General features: G+C 39.0%; 1 protein-coding gene across 3 annotated transcripts in view; it reads right to left on the bottom strand.

The window, feature by feature from the left end:
* Positions 1–13419, bottom strand: part of LOC109404634 (POU domain protein 2) — a 415841-nt gene that overhangs the window by 176765 nt on the left and 225657 nt on the right. For all 3 annotated transcript variants that reach the window (XM_062849023.1, XM_062849022.1, XM_029864382.2), the window contains one exon: positions 7811–9019. In XM_062849023.1, coding sequence (XP_062705007.1) covers positions 7811–9019 — 1209 coding nt within the window. The remainder of the gene's footprint in view (positions 1–7810; positions 9020–13419) is intronic.

Here is a 13419-nt window from a genome sequence, read left to right on the forward strand (position 1 = left end):
CTGTTCTCAACGTGCTACTTCTAATTGAATTTTACAGGTTCAGAACATCGAAATGAACACAAGAGATTATTAAGTTTTTTATGAATGTGGGGTACAAACGCTTAACATGTTCTAACTTTGTGTTTCTAGCTATCCCTGTTACAAAAATTACTCGTCAAATCAAAATTTCTAGCTCAGAGTACTAAAATGTGAGTTCAAAACGTTATCTTCTTTGTATGGCACTATCTTTTCACATGGTCTATCTCTGTGTGACGTGTTACCTCTGTTTTCAAAGTGCTCTTTCTTTAGCTTACCCTCTAAGGAACTCACTTTTTCCAACTACCCTCTCATGGGACTCACTGTTAATAGGTTACTATATCAGGAGACTCACAATACAACTTCTCATCTACGTTGCTTTCTTTTACCCTTAATATAAATTCGATCTTAGATAAATAACATTTTTATGTACAATATGCATAATCGTAGACTGTGTAACAGTTCTTAAAATTTGGATCCAAAATGATATCCATTTTTTCCCAAATTTTCATTTTCAAGGAATAGTTTCTTTCAGTTTAACGCTCAGATTCTGTCAATTAACCAAGGATATTTCAAGAAGAAGAAACACCAGAACATTTTTATCTCTCAACAGTTTTTTTTTTAATTTACCTGTTTTATCAGTAACCACTGTACTATCCACCTTCTGAAAAATATTTCATACTTATCACGCTGCTTACAATATGCGTTGATTTCACACAAAAAATGTCCTTTTTATAGTAGACTAGCTGTCCCGGCAAACTTCGTCTTGCCAAGCTGTGGTGGTTTGACAATTGTTGAGGTCAACGCAACAACGCACTCTAGATTGATTTCATTTCGATCACGCTTAATTTCTTCCCGGCTCATAGAAAATCAGTATTTTCACAATTTTTATACTTTTTTAAATGATTTTCGTAACTTTTGCTGCATATAAACACAGCCACCATGAATACGAATCGAGCCATGCAAGATTCATGCTGATCGGTTCATCCGTTCGTGAGTTTTGTTGCCTCAAAGGAACTTCAAACTCATTTTTATATATATAGATGTGAATGAAAGTAGACGTGAAGCAGACATCTTAAATAGAAAATGTGCAGGCTGTTTTTTTGGTATTTCAGGCCAAACATTTCAATAGGTCCTATCTGCATTTGAGAGGCTCTCTTTGTTCACTTTCTTTTTCAATTATTGCAATTTAGTGGTACACTTTTCAACTATTTTTGCAGTACAAATTAAAAGACGATTGTTTTGACCATCGTTCAATGCAAGGAGACAATCATAATACAAATAAACAGCTGAGATATTAACGAAAGAGAGGGAAACCAAAGAGAGCCTCTCTTCTGCAGATAGGACCTTTATACATGTTTGGCCTGATTTGGTTACACGTATTGACATGTTGTATTGACCAATTCAGTGTTTCTTTCATTGGTGAGATAGTTTGTTTCAATGTTCACATACAATTGGCTTGGAAAATGTGAATCCCGAAGCACAGTGACAAATTACAGCAGAAATCATGGAAAAAAAATATTGTGTACGTTTTTTCTGTTGACTCGTTTTGTTAATCAATGGATCAATTAAAATAATCGGATTGTTCTGGCACCACTGCTACAGATGAGATAGCCCTCGACGACGGATATTCTTTGACAGGCGAGAAACGTCAGCCATAACACGTCAGAATTAAATAGAAATACTGCTAAAAGTGTGAAACATGCTAGATGCTTATTGGTTATTATGTTATTAACCCCTAAATCTTTATTAGAAAAGTTATCTTTAGGGATTGAATTCGTAAGACCTATTTCTTTGCCTAATAGTTACCGCGTGTGTACCGCGTTAATTTGAATATTTGCTAAAGTTGTTGGTTGGTGATTAGAACGTACCCAACCATTCCTGAAATATTCTAAATTCTATATTCTAAAATTAGGATAGACACAAATTATAGGAATACGAAGCCCCACAAATCACTTTGAGTAAATTAGAAGTGTTTAGCAGGTAAACTACACTGATCTACCTAGTTCTACACCTACCGCTAAACACCAAGTGGTTGTTGTTGTTCGTTACAGGGGAATTTCGGAATGGGCCTTTTCATTAGGCGTCTTAAATCAGTTGATTTCTGGAGCTTTTGACAGTTCTTCTATGAAAATAACAGTTTAGCGTTTGCGCCTTTGTTCGGCAGTTGTAAACAGTGGCATACACGGACCTGTCAGCTGGAAAGGCCTATTATCGTAGATAAGCTAGTACAATCGTGAATCACAGACATTGCTTCGGGTTCGGATATACCCCTGAACTTTTTGTATTGGTCATAACATTATGTTGATTTCCCCCTCTCATCGTAAAGCGTGACGTAAGTTATGGGCGTTCCCTTAGAATATTGATACAGTGGGACCTTGATTGTATTTTAGGCAGACAAAATCGGCATAGTTTTTTTTTTGTGAACCTTTTTATGGAGTTCAAATAAAAAGGTTCTGATTCTATCAAAGGAAATAATACAGTTAAAGGGGGATGGTGGAGGAGAGTGGTTTATGTTAATTTGTGCTAGTGTTGCTGTAGGGCTGTAGTATTAGAAATGTACTTTTGCTGTTTAAAGCGGAACAATTTTATCTTCTAATTTTTGTTGGCATGATATGCCCACTGCAACACAATCTTCTCGGAGCACATAATAATTGGCTTCTTTAACGATGTTGAGATAATTCAACATCCAAATTTTCATGAATGTTGGTGCCCGGGAACCTATTTAAAAAACAAATTGAAGTTTATATGGGAGTGATTAGACACCCCTCGTCGCAGTTTGTACTGGGCGGAACTGTCAAAGTTGCCCAGCTGTCAAAAGATGATTAAAAAAAAAAATTTTAGGTACCAAAATAAATTTCTAACAATCTGAAAAAAATCATAGTGGCTCAGAAAAAGGTACAAAAATCACAAAAATCAATACATTTTTTCAAATTAAAAATCCCAATTGTGTCCTGACAAACAGTAGAGAGTAGACGATCGGTGAAGTGAAACGGGTGTAGACAGCTTGAATCATACTTTTTGGACTTCCCCCTAAAGGACTTCTTATGTTCCACTAACAGAAAATTCTGGTAGAAACTAAAAAAAAAACCTTGGAGAAATCTTTCCAGAAATCGCAAGAACAATTCTTAGAAAATCCATAGAGGAAACCCTGGTGGTATTTAAGGTGAAGGAAGGTGAGGAAGAATCAGTAGCAGAAATTTCTGAAGAAATCCCAGGCGGACTGTAGGAATTCCATATGGAATTTTTGGAAAAATATCAATAAAAAAATCTGTGCAGGATTGTTTTCTAACTAGAGGAATCCCAGCAATAATATCCGAAGGAATCTCTGCAGGCATTGTTTGGAAAATTCCTGGATTGGCGTCTGTTTTCAAAGGATATCGTGAATTATATTTTGAAAACAATCTCAAATTAATTAATTAGTTTATAATTACTTTGGCCCTTTTCGAATATAACAGGAGATTTGTTTGTTACGTAATTTGTATATTGTCGCGCTTATCTTTTATTAGAGTCCTGCGGTGGTCGTACGCTCGCAAGGCATACCGCCGCATGACAGTCGCAAGGCAAAACAAAAGAAAAAGTGTTCCCGCCAAAAACAAAAGCACGTGGGTTTCGCGAAGTGACAGATGTTTTTGAATGTATTTGTGACGAACGGCAAGAGCAGCTCAGTGGAATGAATGTTCTTGCTGTCAAACCCCATATAGTGGAATTATATTCTTTTAAATCTGATGACGCTGTTATGATTAGTGACTGTCGCGCTAATATCAGAAGCCAGAAGCAGATAATCGCCATATTCTGATTTTTCTCGAGAGGCATAATATGATGCCAAAATATTGATTTCGAGTTTCTGCATTGAAATATTAAAAAAAATCTCAATAAAAAATACTCCGGATAATCGAGTCTAAAATTCCGGATAATCAAATCCCGGATATTCGAGTCTCCACATAATCGAGTCCGACCTGTACTGATTAAGGGGAAGACTGAATTAAAGAATTGAACTCGTGCTTATAATTTATATGCAACTTAAATATAAACTTTTTTCAGCTTTGAGCTGCACAGAATTTAAAGCTGCTCCAAAGAACTTCTACCTATCCCAACACGGATTAAAGTAGGCCATGAACTTTTTGTTTACTCTCTGCGATTGCTTGTCGTATTATAATTTTCCTGCTCACCTTTTCATTCTGAAAACATACAAGTGAGTTCAGCCTTTTCCTTATCCTTAGTCCTTATTATCATTATTATTCTTAGAATGTCACTTTCCTCAAACTGCGGACTTAGGGAAATACCTCTGCTATGCATTCATTTACTTACGGTACCATATCACCTATGGCACACTTACATTTTGGATTTACTATACGTTTTTACCGAATTATTGCACTGGTTAGATAAATAAACTCACTCATCAATCTTATTCAAAATTTACTTAAGGAAGTATGAAAAGTGGCCGAGTACCGAGTTGTGTTGACTTTCCGTTCGCTGAAATATTGTGCATTTTCTGCGTGCTTAAAACAGTTTAATTGCTCAAAAGTTTGTCTGCACGTTGATATTTTCCTGCACCATCGTTGTCATATACACCGTGTCCAATAATTTCTCATACAAAATACAAATTTAGAAAATATAATTTTATTTCACATGTGTGATTCATATTTTCAAAATGAATGCATGTATTGAAGGGCCACATAATACTGATTAAATAATGCATGCGGTTTAGAATAACTTTATTTTCTATTAGTTTTTACAAGCCTAGTAGTAGACTTCCGTTTTCTGAAATCTGTTGTCTCCGGCACGCAAGAAAAATGTTCGAAAAGTTTTTCATGCTAGGGTAGCTAAATAGAGTCCATAAGGTTAAATTTAGTGTTGTTATGCCAAGTATTGTACCAAATGGATATACTAAGGATAAAACAATACAATTTTGGCGATGATATGGTAAGAAATTTGCAAGTTTGCTCAACTTGGGCTGATTTTCTTGAAAATATCCGTTATATTAAAGATAAACATCATAAAACGTAAATTTTGGACAAAATTTTCCTCAATAGGGATTCAAGCGTGTTTTAGAAGTGTGTTGCGGTAGATATGTTGGGAGTTCTTCCAGCAGTGATCAAAACCCAAGATTTAGAATGATCAGCTTAAAGCTAGAATAGGGTTTATTTTTAGAATAGATTTCATAACAAATTCATAGGATTACCTACAATTCTGTCTCCGTACTATGCCTTAACCTACACGCAACCTTAATTTTGGACTATTCAGTAGCCTGTAAGTAGCTTATATTTAAGTTTAATATACATAAAGTTTGATCAATTAGGAAATAACACTATAGTTTACCTTCACTAGAGAATATTAAGCTATAATTCACTTGCAGGCTACAATCAACAAATCCGAATCTATTTACTATCAGTTTCTGCTACCTGTTATTGCTTGACTGTCTTCGGGTAGGGGTTCTATTATTCTCACAAGAGATGAATGAGATAGACAGTGGATCCACTGTATTACAATAGAGGTGCTCAATACAAGGGGCTGTTGCGGCGAACAAAGTGAGAATGGTGTGAATCAACACGATAAGATGCAGCCATGCTTCTTTAACACAACAAATCTCATTAAATCAGGTAAATGGACATTTTTGTTTAATATACGTTTTATTTTGTACAAAATAAAACGGCTTCGTCCTTCACCAATACAGAGTCCCATATTTTTTCTCTTATGGTCATAGTTGCTACTAGCAATGGTGAGGACAGGAATCTAATTTGTTTCAACTTAAACCATTACTCGTTAAAATAAGACGAAATGCCCATGAAATGACGTGCGTGCCAGCTGAAGTGTACTTACGACACATAAGCGATCAGCAGAGAAGGATAAAGGACAGTTAATTCCAAAACATATGCTGTATTTGATCAGTGTTAATTGGCCTTTCAACAAATAAATTTACTTTTAAAATCCTTATTACAGATGTGAAATGAATTCAATTTGATTTTGTATGAGAACCTATTGGACACGGTGTAGTTTCTGTGATATTCGTCGGTATGATTAATTCAAAAATGATGAATAATCTCATAAACGACGACAAACTGGAATACTACAAAGAGTGCTCATTGTGCATCCACACTGAATTGCGATTGTATTTATTCCATGTGTACCGGGCCGTGTGGTAAATCATACCATATATCATGTATAGCAGAGGTTCCCAAACTTTTTGCTATCGCGGCGCCTTTTGAAATTTTCAAAAATTTTGCGGCGCACCTACATCTTTTAACAGAGAGTTTTCATTATTTTCGAACAACTTCCAGTTCAAACATTTAAATGTTAAATTGTGAACAACTTTCACTACCATGTTTCCTCAAAATCCAATTAAAACAGAATTTCTTGGATCAAAATGTTTTTTATTAATAAAAATTACTTTATTATTTCATAAATATTTGATTGATTTCAAATATCATATTTATTTATCGAACAAGGTAAACCAATACATCAAAAATTTCTGCAGATAAAGCGAGCTGCTGATGGCTAATAATTCAACAAAAATAGTAAAGCGGTTGCAATACTTTAATAATTCCGGGTACATTTAAATGATTTCACAGAACTTCATAAAAATCTTAGATTTCTGTTGGAATCACAAAATTTTCAAAAATGGTTTGTCAAGAAGGTAGTGTGGTAAATTTCAGCAAACTTAAGTACACAAATTGGAATTGTATGGTTCTGCAAAGAGTGTTTGCCGACTTTCACTAAATGGAGAAACACCGCACAAAAATCGTCTACACCATCGCTAGATGCCACCGAAATATCTGAACTGAAACTGGATATTTCTTGCATAAAAGACACGCTCAATCAACTCATCATGCACGATACTGCCGTCGGACGCATAAATGTCACATGTTACATTTCGACATTTTCGAGGTTTTTATGTTAAACGTCATATTTTGATACATATTTTTTAAATATTTCGTCAACATATGAATTTGTATGTATTTCGATAGTTGAATTGCGTTGAAGTCATTTAAATGCAACAATAGTCAAAGTTTATTTTGAAACTTCAAATGCGTTTTTTCGTGTTTTTCTATTGTAACATGTGACATTTATGCGCCCGAGGGCAGGATAGTAATTCTACAATTGAAAATCTGAAAGTCTTAGATTTTCAGAACATTAAAAAAGTTTCAAAAGCAATGCCTACATCAGTGTTTTTTTTGTTTTTAATATAAAGGCAGCATCCATTTATTACGTAACGCTAAAATCGAGATTTTTCAATACCCCCTCCCCCCTCCGTAACGGTTTTTTGTATGAAATCCTAAATTTTTTGTATGGGCCGTAACGCTCTGCTGTACTCCCCTCCTCCCCCTAGAGCGTTACGTAATTTGTGGACGGAGCCAAATGTGGAACACCCTATTTACTAAGCATATGCCCATACAGCCCATATAGCCGAGGCGGTAAACGCACGGGTATTCAGCATGACCATGCTGAGGGTGACGGGTTCGATTCCCGGTCGGTCCAGGATCTTTTCGTAAAGGAAATTTCCTTGACTTCCTTGGGCATAGAGTATCTTCGTGCCTGCCACACGATATACGCATGCAAAATGGTCATTGGCAGAGGAAGCTCTCAGTTAATAACTGTGGAAGTGCTCATAGAACACTAAGCTGAGAAGCAGGCTTTGTCCCAGTGAGGACGTTACGCCAAGAAGAGGAGAGGAGGATGCTTATTTTATGATTTTGGCCACCTGACATACCATAGTTGGGAAGTAATCGTCACAAACCCTGTAGGTACTGCGCTGATGAGAGGAATTACGGTTCAATTTTTTCAACAAACTCACCCGGTGATGGTGGCGGCGACTTGGACCGAGTTCGGTTCCGTTCCCGGTTGCCGCTGGACGATGCCAAATGTTCCCGGCGGTGGCGAATACCATTCATGCTATCATCCTCACCGTCGTCGCCATCGTCGGCATGATGACCCTGGTCATGTCGCTGTCCTCCATTGCCGCCGCCGCCGCCGCCGGCGTCATCTTCGTCCCGTTTGGTCAACAACGTGCCATCACGCACCACGTCATGGAATCGATCCGGTGACGACGAATGATGGACGAGTTGATGATGCGGATGATGATGATGATGGTGATGATGATTCATATGAGGTGGTGGTTCATGCTCGGAACCGGGTTGCTCTGATTTGTGCCGCGAACTTGTGGAGGAACTGGTCGCCGATGCAATTGCTGGCGATGGTTGCTTGGATCGTGTCGGTTGCTGCGATTGCACCATCAATGGTGGTGGCGGCAAAGCGTTGAAATTCAATTCACGTTCCTCGGAGTCTCTTTGAAGTGTGTGATGCTGGTGGGATGACACTGTTGCTGCTACCGAAGATGGACTTGCGGCCATCATCGACGACGGGGAGGAGGAGATTGGGGACGAGCGGTGACGGTGATGCATGGATAGCGGAAGATGACTGGATCGATGCTGGAGATGAGGATGATGATGATGGTGATGGGGATGGTGATGGAGATGATGAGGTGTATGATGGGATGGAGGATGTGCGAAATGAAGTGGTGGTGATCGTGGAGTATGATTCTGGCTTGAGCTCCGCTCGTCGAGGTTTATTTCGCATTCGGAGTCGTCTGTCTCTCGTTTGATCGAATGCATCAGCGGGCTTAGAGGTGTTATGCCGGACGAGGAGGAGGCTGAGATTTGAGGAGATGATGTCGGTTGCATACCACCGAGAGGATTTGCTCCAAGTGGGAATGATCCTAACGAGCTCGATGGCATATTCTCCAGCATACTCCTCTTGAGCAGAAGGTTGCTTTCGTTCAGCAGACCTAGGGAAGGATTTTGGAGCATCATGTCTCGGATGGAAAGGAGGCTGCTCGGAATCCCGTGCGGTGAAATCGATGTGGATGAGCTCAATGGCGTCATACCCAAGCCACTACTAGGAATCATGGTGGGTGGGAGTAAGGTGTGCGGCGGCAGGCTAGAATCCGATGACGGTAACGAGACTGGGTGATGCCACTGCGCTTCATTGCTTAGCCAAATTTTTCCTGTGGAAGAAGAGATGAGGAAAGGTAATTAGAGAATGTGGTTGCGTGACTGGAACTATGCTGGAGAAAGATTGAATACAAAAGAAGTTAAGCCCTTTTGATATTTTGGTACTGAATCGTGTTATACTCAGTAAACATACTATTTCAATTATAATATTTTAATCGCTTGGAAACTTCAATATGCTCATCTTTTCGTATGATTTACGCCTACTTTGGTCACAACTTCAAGAACTCGAGAAAAGTAAACTGATGATTACTTTTCTCCTTTGCAATTATCAGCCTCCTTTGTTTCCGAATCAGCTGATTCAATCTTCGAAACTCCTCATTCAAGCCCTACACTCTTCCGTTAATTCCTAATGTTTTCCTCTGGCTGGTCCGTTTGCGTTCATTCATTTGCGGTGGATGAGCATTTTCGTAGTACAACACATCCTCCATCTACAGGTTCCACACCCCCATCGTGGTCCAGCCAGCAACGAGTGGCGAGTGGCGAGTGTGGGTGGGCGGTTGAGATGGTGTTTCACCGAATCCTGTACTGGACCATCGTCGCGCTTGACTGACCACCACCGCACCATAAGAAGGGACACCATCGTCGTCGTCGTCGGGCGTCACTGTTCGACGTCAACGGAAGTCTATTATGTTGTAGGTTGCTACCAACCTATACGTTCATAAATGGTACATAGAGTGGTCGGTGGTGTAGTTGGTTGGGCAACGCAGCCAAGCCGGTAGGTACGTCAATGTGGTCGGATCGATAAGTTTTACGGGTGGGTGAAATTAAGCATCACAGTAGTAGTTTCGTCTGTATTAAAGCTGAACTGGATTTTCAAGATCAAGTTTGTTCAGGAGGGGAACTAGATTTATTACACTGTTGAAAATGCTTTGACATCCATGTGCACAACAGAACATGTGCTCGATGAACAAATTGAGATTTGAAATTATGAAAAGAAATCCACGTACTCCGGTGAGACTCGAACTCACGACTCCCAATTCGCTAGACGGGCGCTTCTATTCCTTCAAGCTACGGAGTCACTCGACTATCTCCGTCGCCAGCAGGCCTAGAACTGAACTCGATTCCACAATCGCACATGGTTATCTTCTTTTCACAATCCAAACCCCCTTCGGGTGGGATTAGATGAACACTAATTGCCATACCAATAAGTGATTGGAAGGCAGTGCCCGAAGCTCTCGACAATTAAAAATAACTTCCTCTCCCGCTTTGACATACATGTGCACAACAGACAATGTGTTAGATGTTCATCTAATCCCATCCGAAGGGGGTTTGGATTATGAAAAGAAGATAACCATGTGCGATTGTGGAATCGAGTTCAGTTCTAGGCCTGCTGGCGACGGAGATAGTCGAGTGACTCCGTAGCTTGAAGGAATAGAAGCGCCCGTCTAGCGAATTGGGAGTCGTGAGTTCGAGTCTCACCGGAGTACGTGGATTTCTTTTCATAATTTCAAATCTCAATTTGTTCATCGAGCACATGTTCTGTTGTGCACATGGATGTCAAAGCATTTTCAACAGTGTAATTTCCCACATGGCTTGGTCAGCCAAAGCAAAGTCAAGAAATTGACACTAGATTTATTGTTATTTATTGTGAGGCAGTTGTTTGGGTTTCGATCAATATTATTCTGATATTTCACTGACTGATAATAGGCTCAAATAGATAGAAAATACTGAACCATGGAAAAATGCAGTGGTCCGATATACTTTAAACTGTATATAACGACCCATATTTAAGGATAAACGTCTTAAAATCCCGCTTCAACAGTGCATCACAACTTCAGACGCACAAATCTCAAAAAGCAAGCTTCAAACAATAGTGCATTTCATTATTATGTTCTTGCTCACTTGTAATAAGCTTAAAACATGAAGCTTACATGCATTGGTTTTGTATACGAAGATATTTGTGCGCTCGAAATCGTGAGTAGGTGCCACAGCAGCCATTTTGGGATTCTAACAAGTCTGTCCTTAAACTGGTGTTTTAGGTTGTTGCTCATAAACCACATAGAATAATCTTCGAATAATTCAGCCCTAGTACACTAGAATCCACTCCAAAAACCATTAGGTCATTATTTGGGATATTAGCGAACAGAACCCCACTATCCTCCAGGAATGTCTTGTCGATTTTTCTCTATTAAAGCCTTCTGTGATCCCCTCACGAATTACCCTGAGATTCCTTTAGGATTTCATTCAGCGATTGCTCGAGTTTTTTTTCCTGGAGACCTCCAGCAGTTCCTTTGGGGATTCTTCAGGGAGCTCCTTCCGAGATTCGTCTAAGCTTTTATTCAACATTCCTTCATAAGTTCCCCCTGGGATTCTTCCTGGAGTTTCTACTGACATTTTTAAAATGGTTTCAACTGAGATTCCTCCAGGAGTTCTTTTCGGTAATCGCTTTTGGGATTCCTCTAGAAGTTCCTTCCGACATTCCTATCGGAATTCGTTCTCCTAGGGATTATTTTTGGGATTCCTCCTGGAATTATTTCCGGGATAACAGGGATAGATTGCTTCTGGAGTGCCTTAAATAGTTCAAAGGAGTTCTCTTTGGGCTGTTTCTTGAAATTACTTCACGGATTCCTCTAGAAATATTTCTTAAAGAATTCTTTCTGCATCCAAAAAATACTGTATTCAGGAAATCTTTCCGGGATTCTTTCAGCATATTCTTCCGGGCAATTTCACACGGGATTTTTTCCGGGGTTCTTCCAGAAGTTTCTTCCGCAATAGGGCACGATCGGCGAAGTACTAGATTTGTAGTAAAGAGCTGAATTTTAGTATGGTGAGAAGGTCAATTTACCGCTTCTGCAATGAAATGGTGCAAAAAGCGTGGGTATTATGATTCCTTGCCTAATTTGATGCTGTATGAGCAAAACTTTGGGCTAGACAGTGTTGTTGTTTTGTTCATTTCTTGCAATATAAACAACATAGTTATCCAAAGTTTTGCTCAAACAGCATCAAATTAGACAAGTAATCATAATACCCACGCTTTTTGCACCATTTCATTGCAGAAATTGATGATTGACCTTCTCACCATACTAAAATTCAGCACATTACTACAAATCTAGTACTACACCGAACGTGCCCAATTTCTTCAGACGTTTTTTAAGGATTGCTTCTTTGCGGTGTTCCTTCAGGATTTCTCCCAGAAGTTCCATCCGAGATTCATCCAAGAACACCGTGCGGGATTCTTCCAGGAACTGCTTCAGGGATTCTTTCAAGAACTCTATCCAGACTTCTTCCGGGAGCTTTCATCGGGTTTCGTCCAGGAACAGCTTCCAGGTTTCCTTAAGGAGTTCCTTGTGGAATTCATATAAATCATTTTGCAATTCCTCAGAAGTTCATATTGGAATTCTCGTCAATGTTCCCAATAAAAATCCTCCAGGAATCAATTGCAATATTCTTCAAGAAGATTTTTTTCAAGGAATTTATTACGCAAATACTCAAAAGATCCATAGGAAATTCTTCCATAAGCTTCTCATGCAATTCCTACTGGAACCCTTTGAAGAATTACTTCAAAAATTTATTATGGAGTTATTCGAAATATCTTCTGGGTTTCCATCAATAGATCCTTGAGGGAATTCCAGAACAAAAAATGCTGAAGACATTCCGAAAGGAACTGGAATAATCTTAGAAATTACCATTGGCGTAGCTAGGGGGGGTTCCAGGGGTGTCTGGCACCCCCTAGATCAAATTCGGCACCCCCTAGAATTTTTCCTTGACAGTCACCTAAAAGTTAAAACTTCACACAATAATTCCAATATTTATGAATCGCACATTTGAACAAAACTCAAGCACACACGGAATTACTTATAAGTTTACTTTATGGATTCCTCCCGATATTTTTTCAATAAACTTCCTATAGCTTTCTCTAGGCAGTCCTGATGGGGTTGTACATACTAGAAATTTCTGCAGAGATTGATCCAGTATTTTTTCCTAGGATTTCTTTGGAAATTTTTACCATGATACTTCTCGGAACCATAATACTTCTAGGGATTCCTCTAAAAAATTCTATTGGGATTCCTTCATGAATTCCCGGTGGGATTATTCAAGACAATTTTCCTGGGATCTTTCCAGAAGTTCCTCCGGTGATTCTTCCAGGAATTACTATGGAGATTTTATTCAGAGATTCTTTCAGAAATTCCTCATGGAATTCCTCCAAGAGCTTTGGCCTTCCTCCGGAAATTGGATTTTTAGGGGTGTTGATATAATTCCATATGCTGAATCTACACGCCAAACTGAGCCGAAATCCAAACTTTCATGAATTTTGTAGCCCGGGGACCTATTAAAAAATTCAATTGAAGTTTGTATGGAGGTGATATGTCGAATCACTCGTCGTTCCATTTTCTACTGGACGAAGCAGTCAAGCTCTTGCCCAGCTGTCAAAATGTGATATAAAAAATCTCTT

The sequence above is a fragment of the Aedes albopictus genome, chromosome 2 (genome assembly GCF_035046485.1).
Source record: "Aedes albopictus strain Foshan chromosome 2, AalbF5, whole genome shotgun sequence".
NCBI classification, from domain to species: domain Eukaryota; kingdom Metazoa; phylum Arthropoda; class Insecta; order Diptera; family Culicidae; genus Aedes; species Aedes albopictus.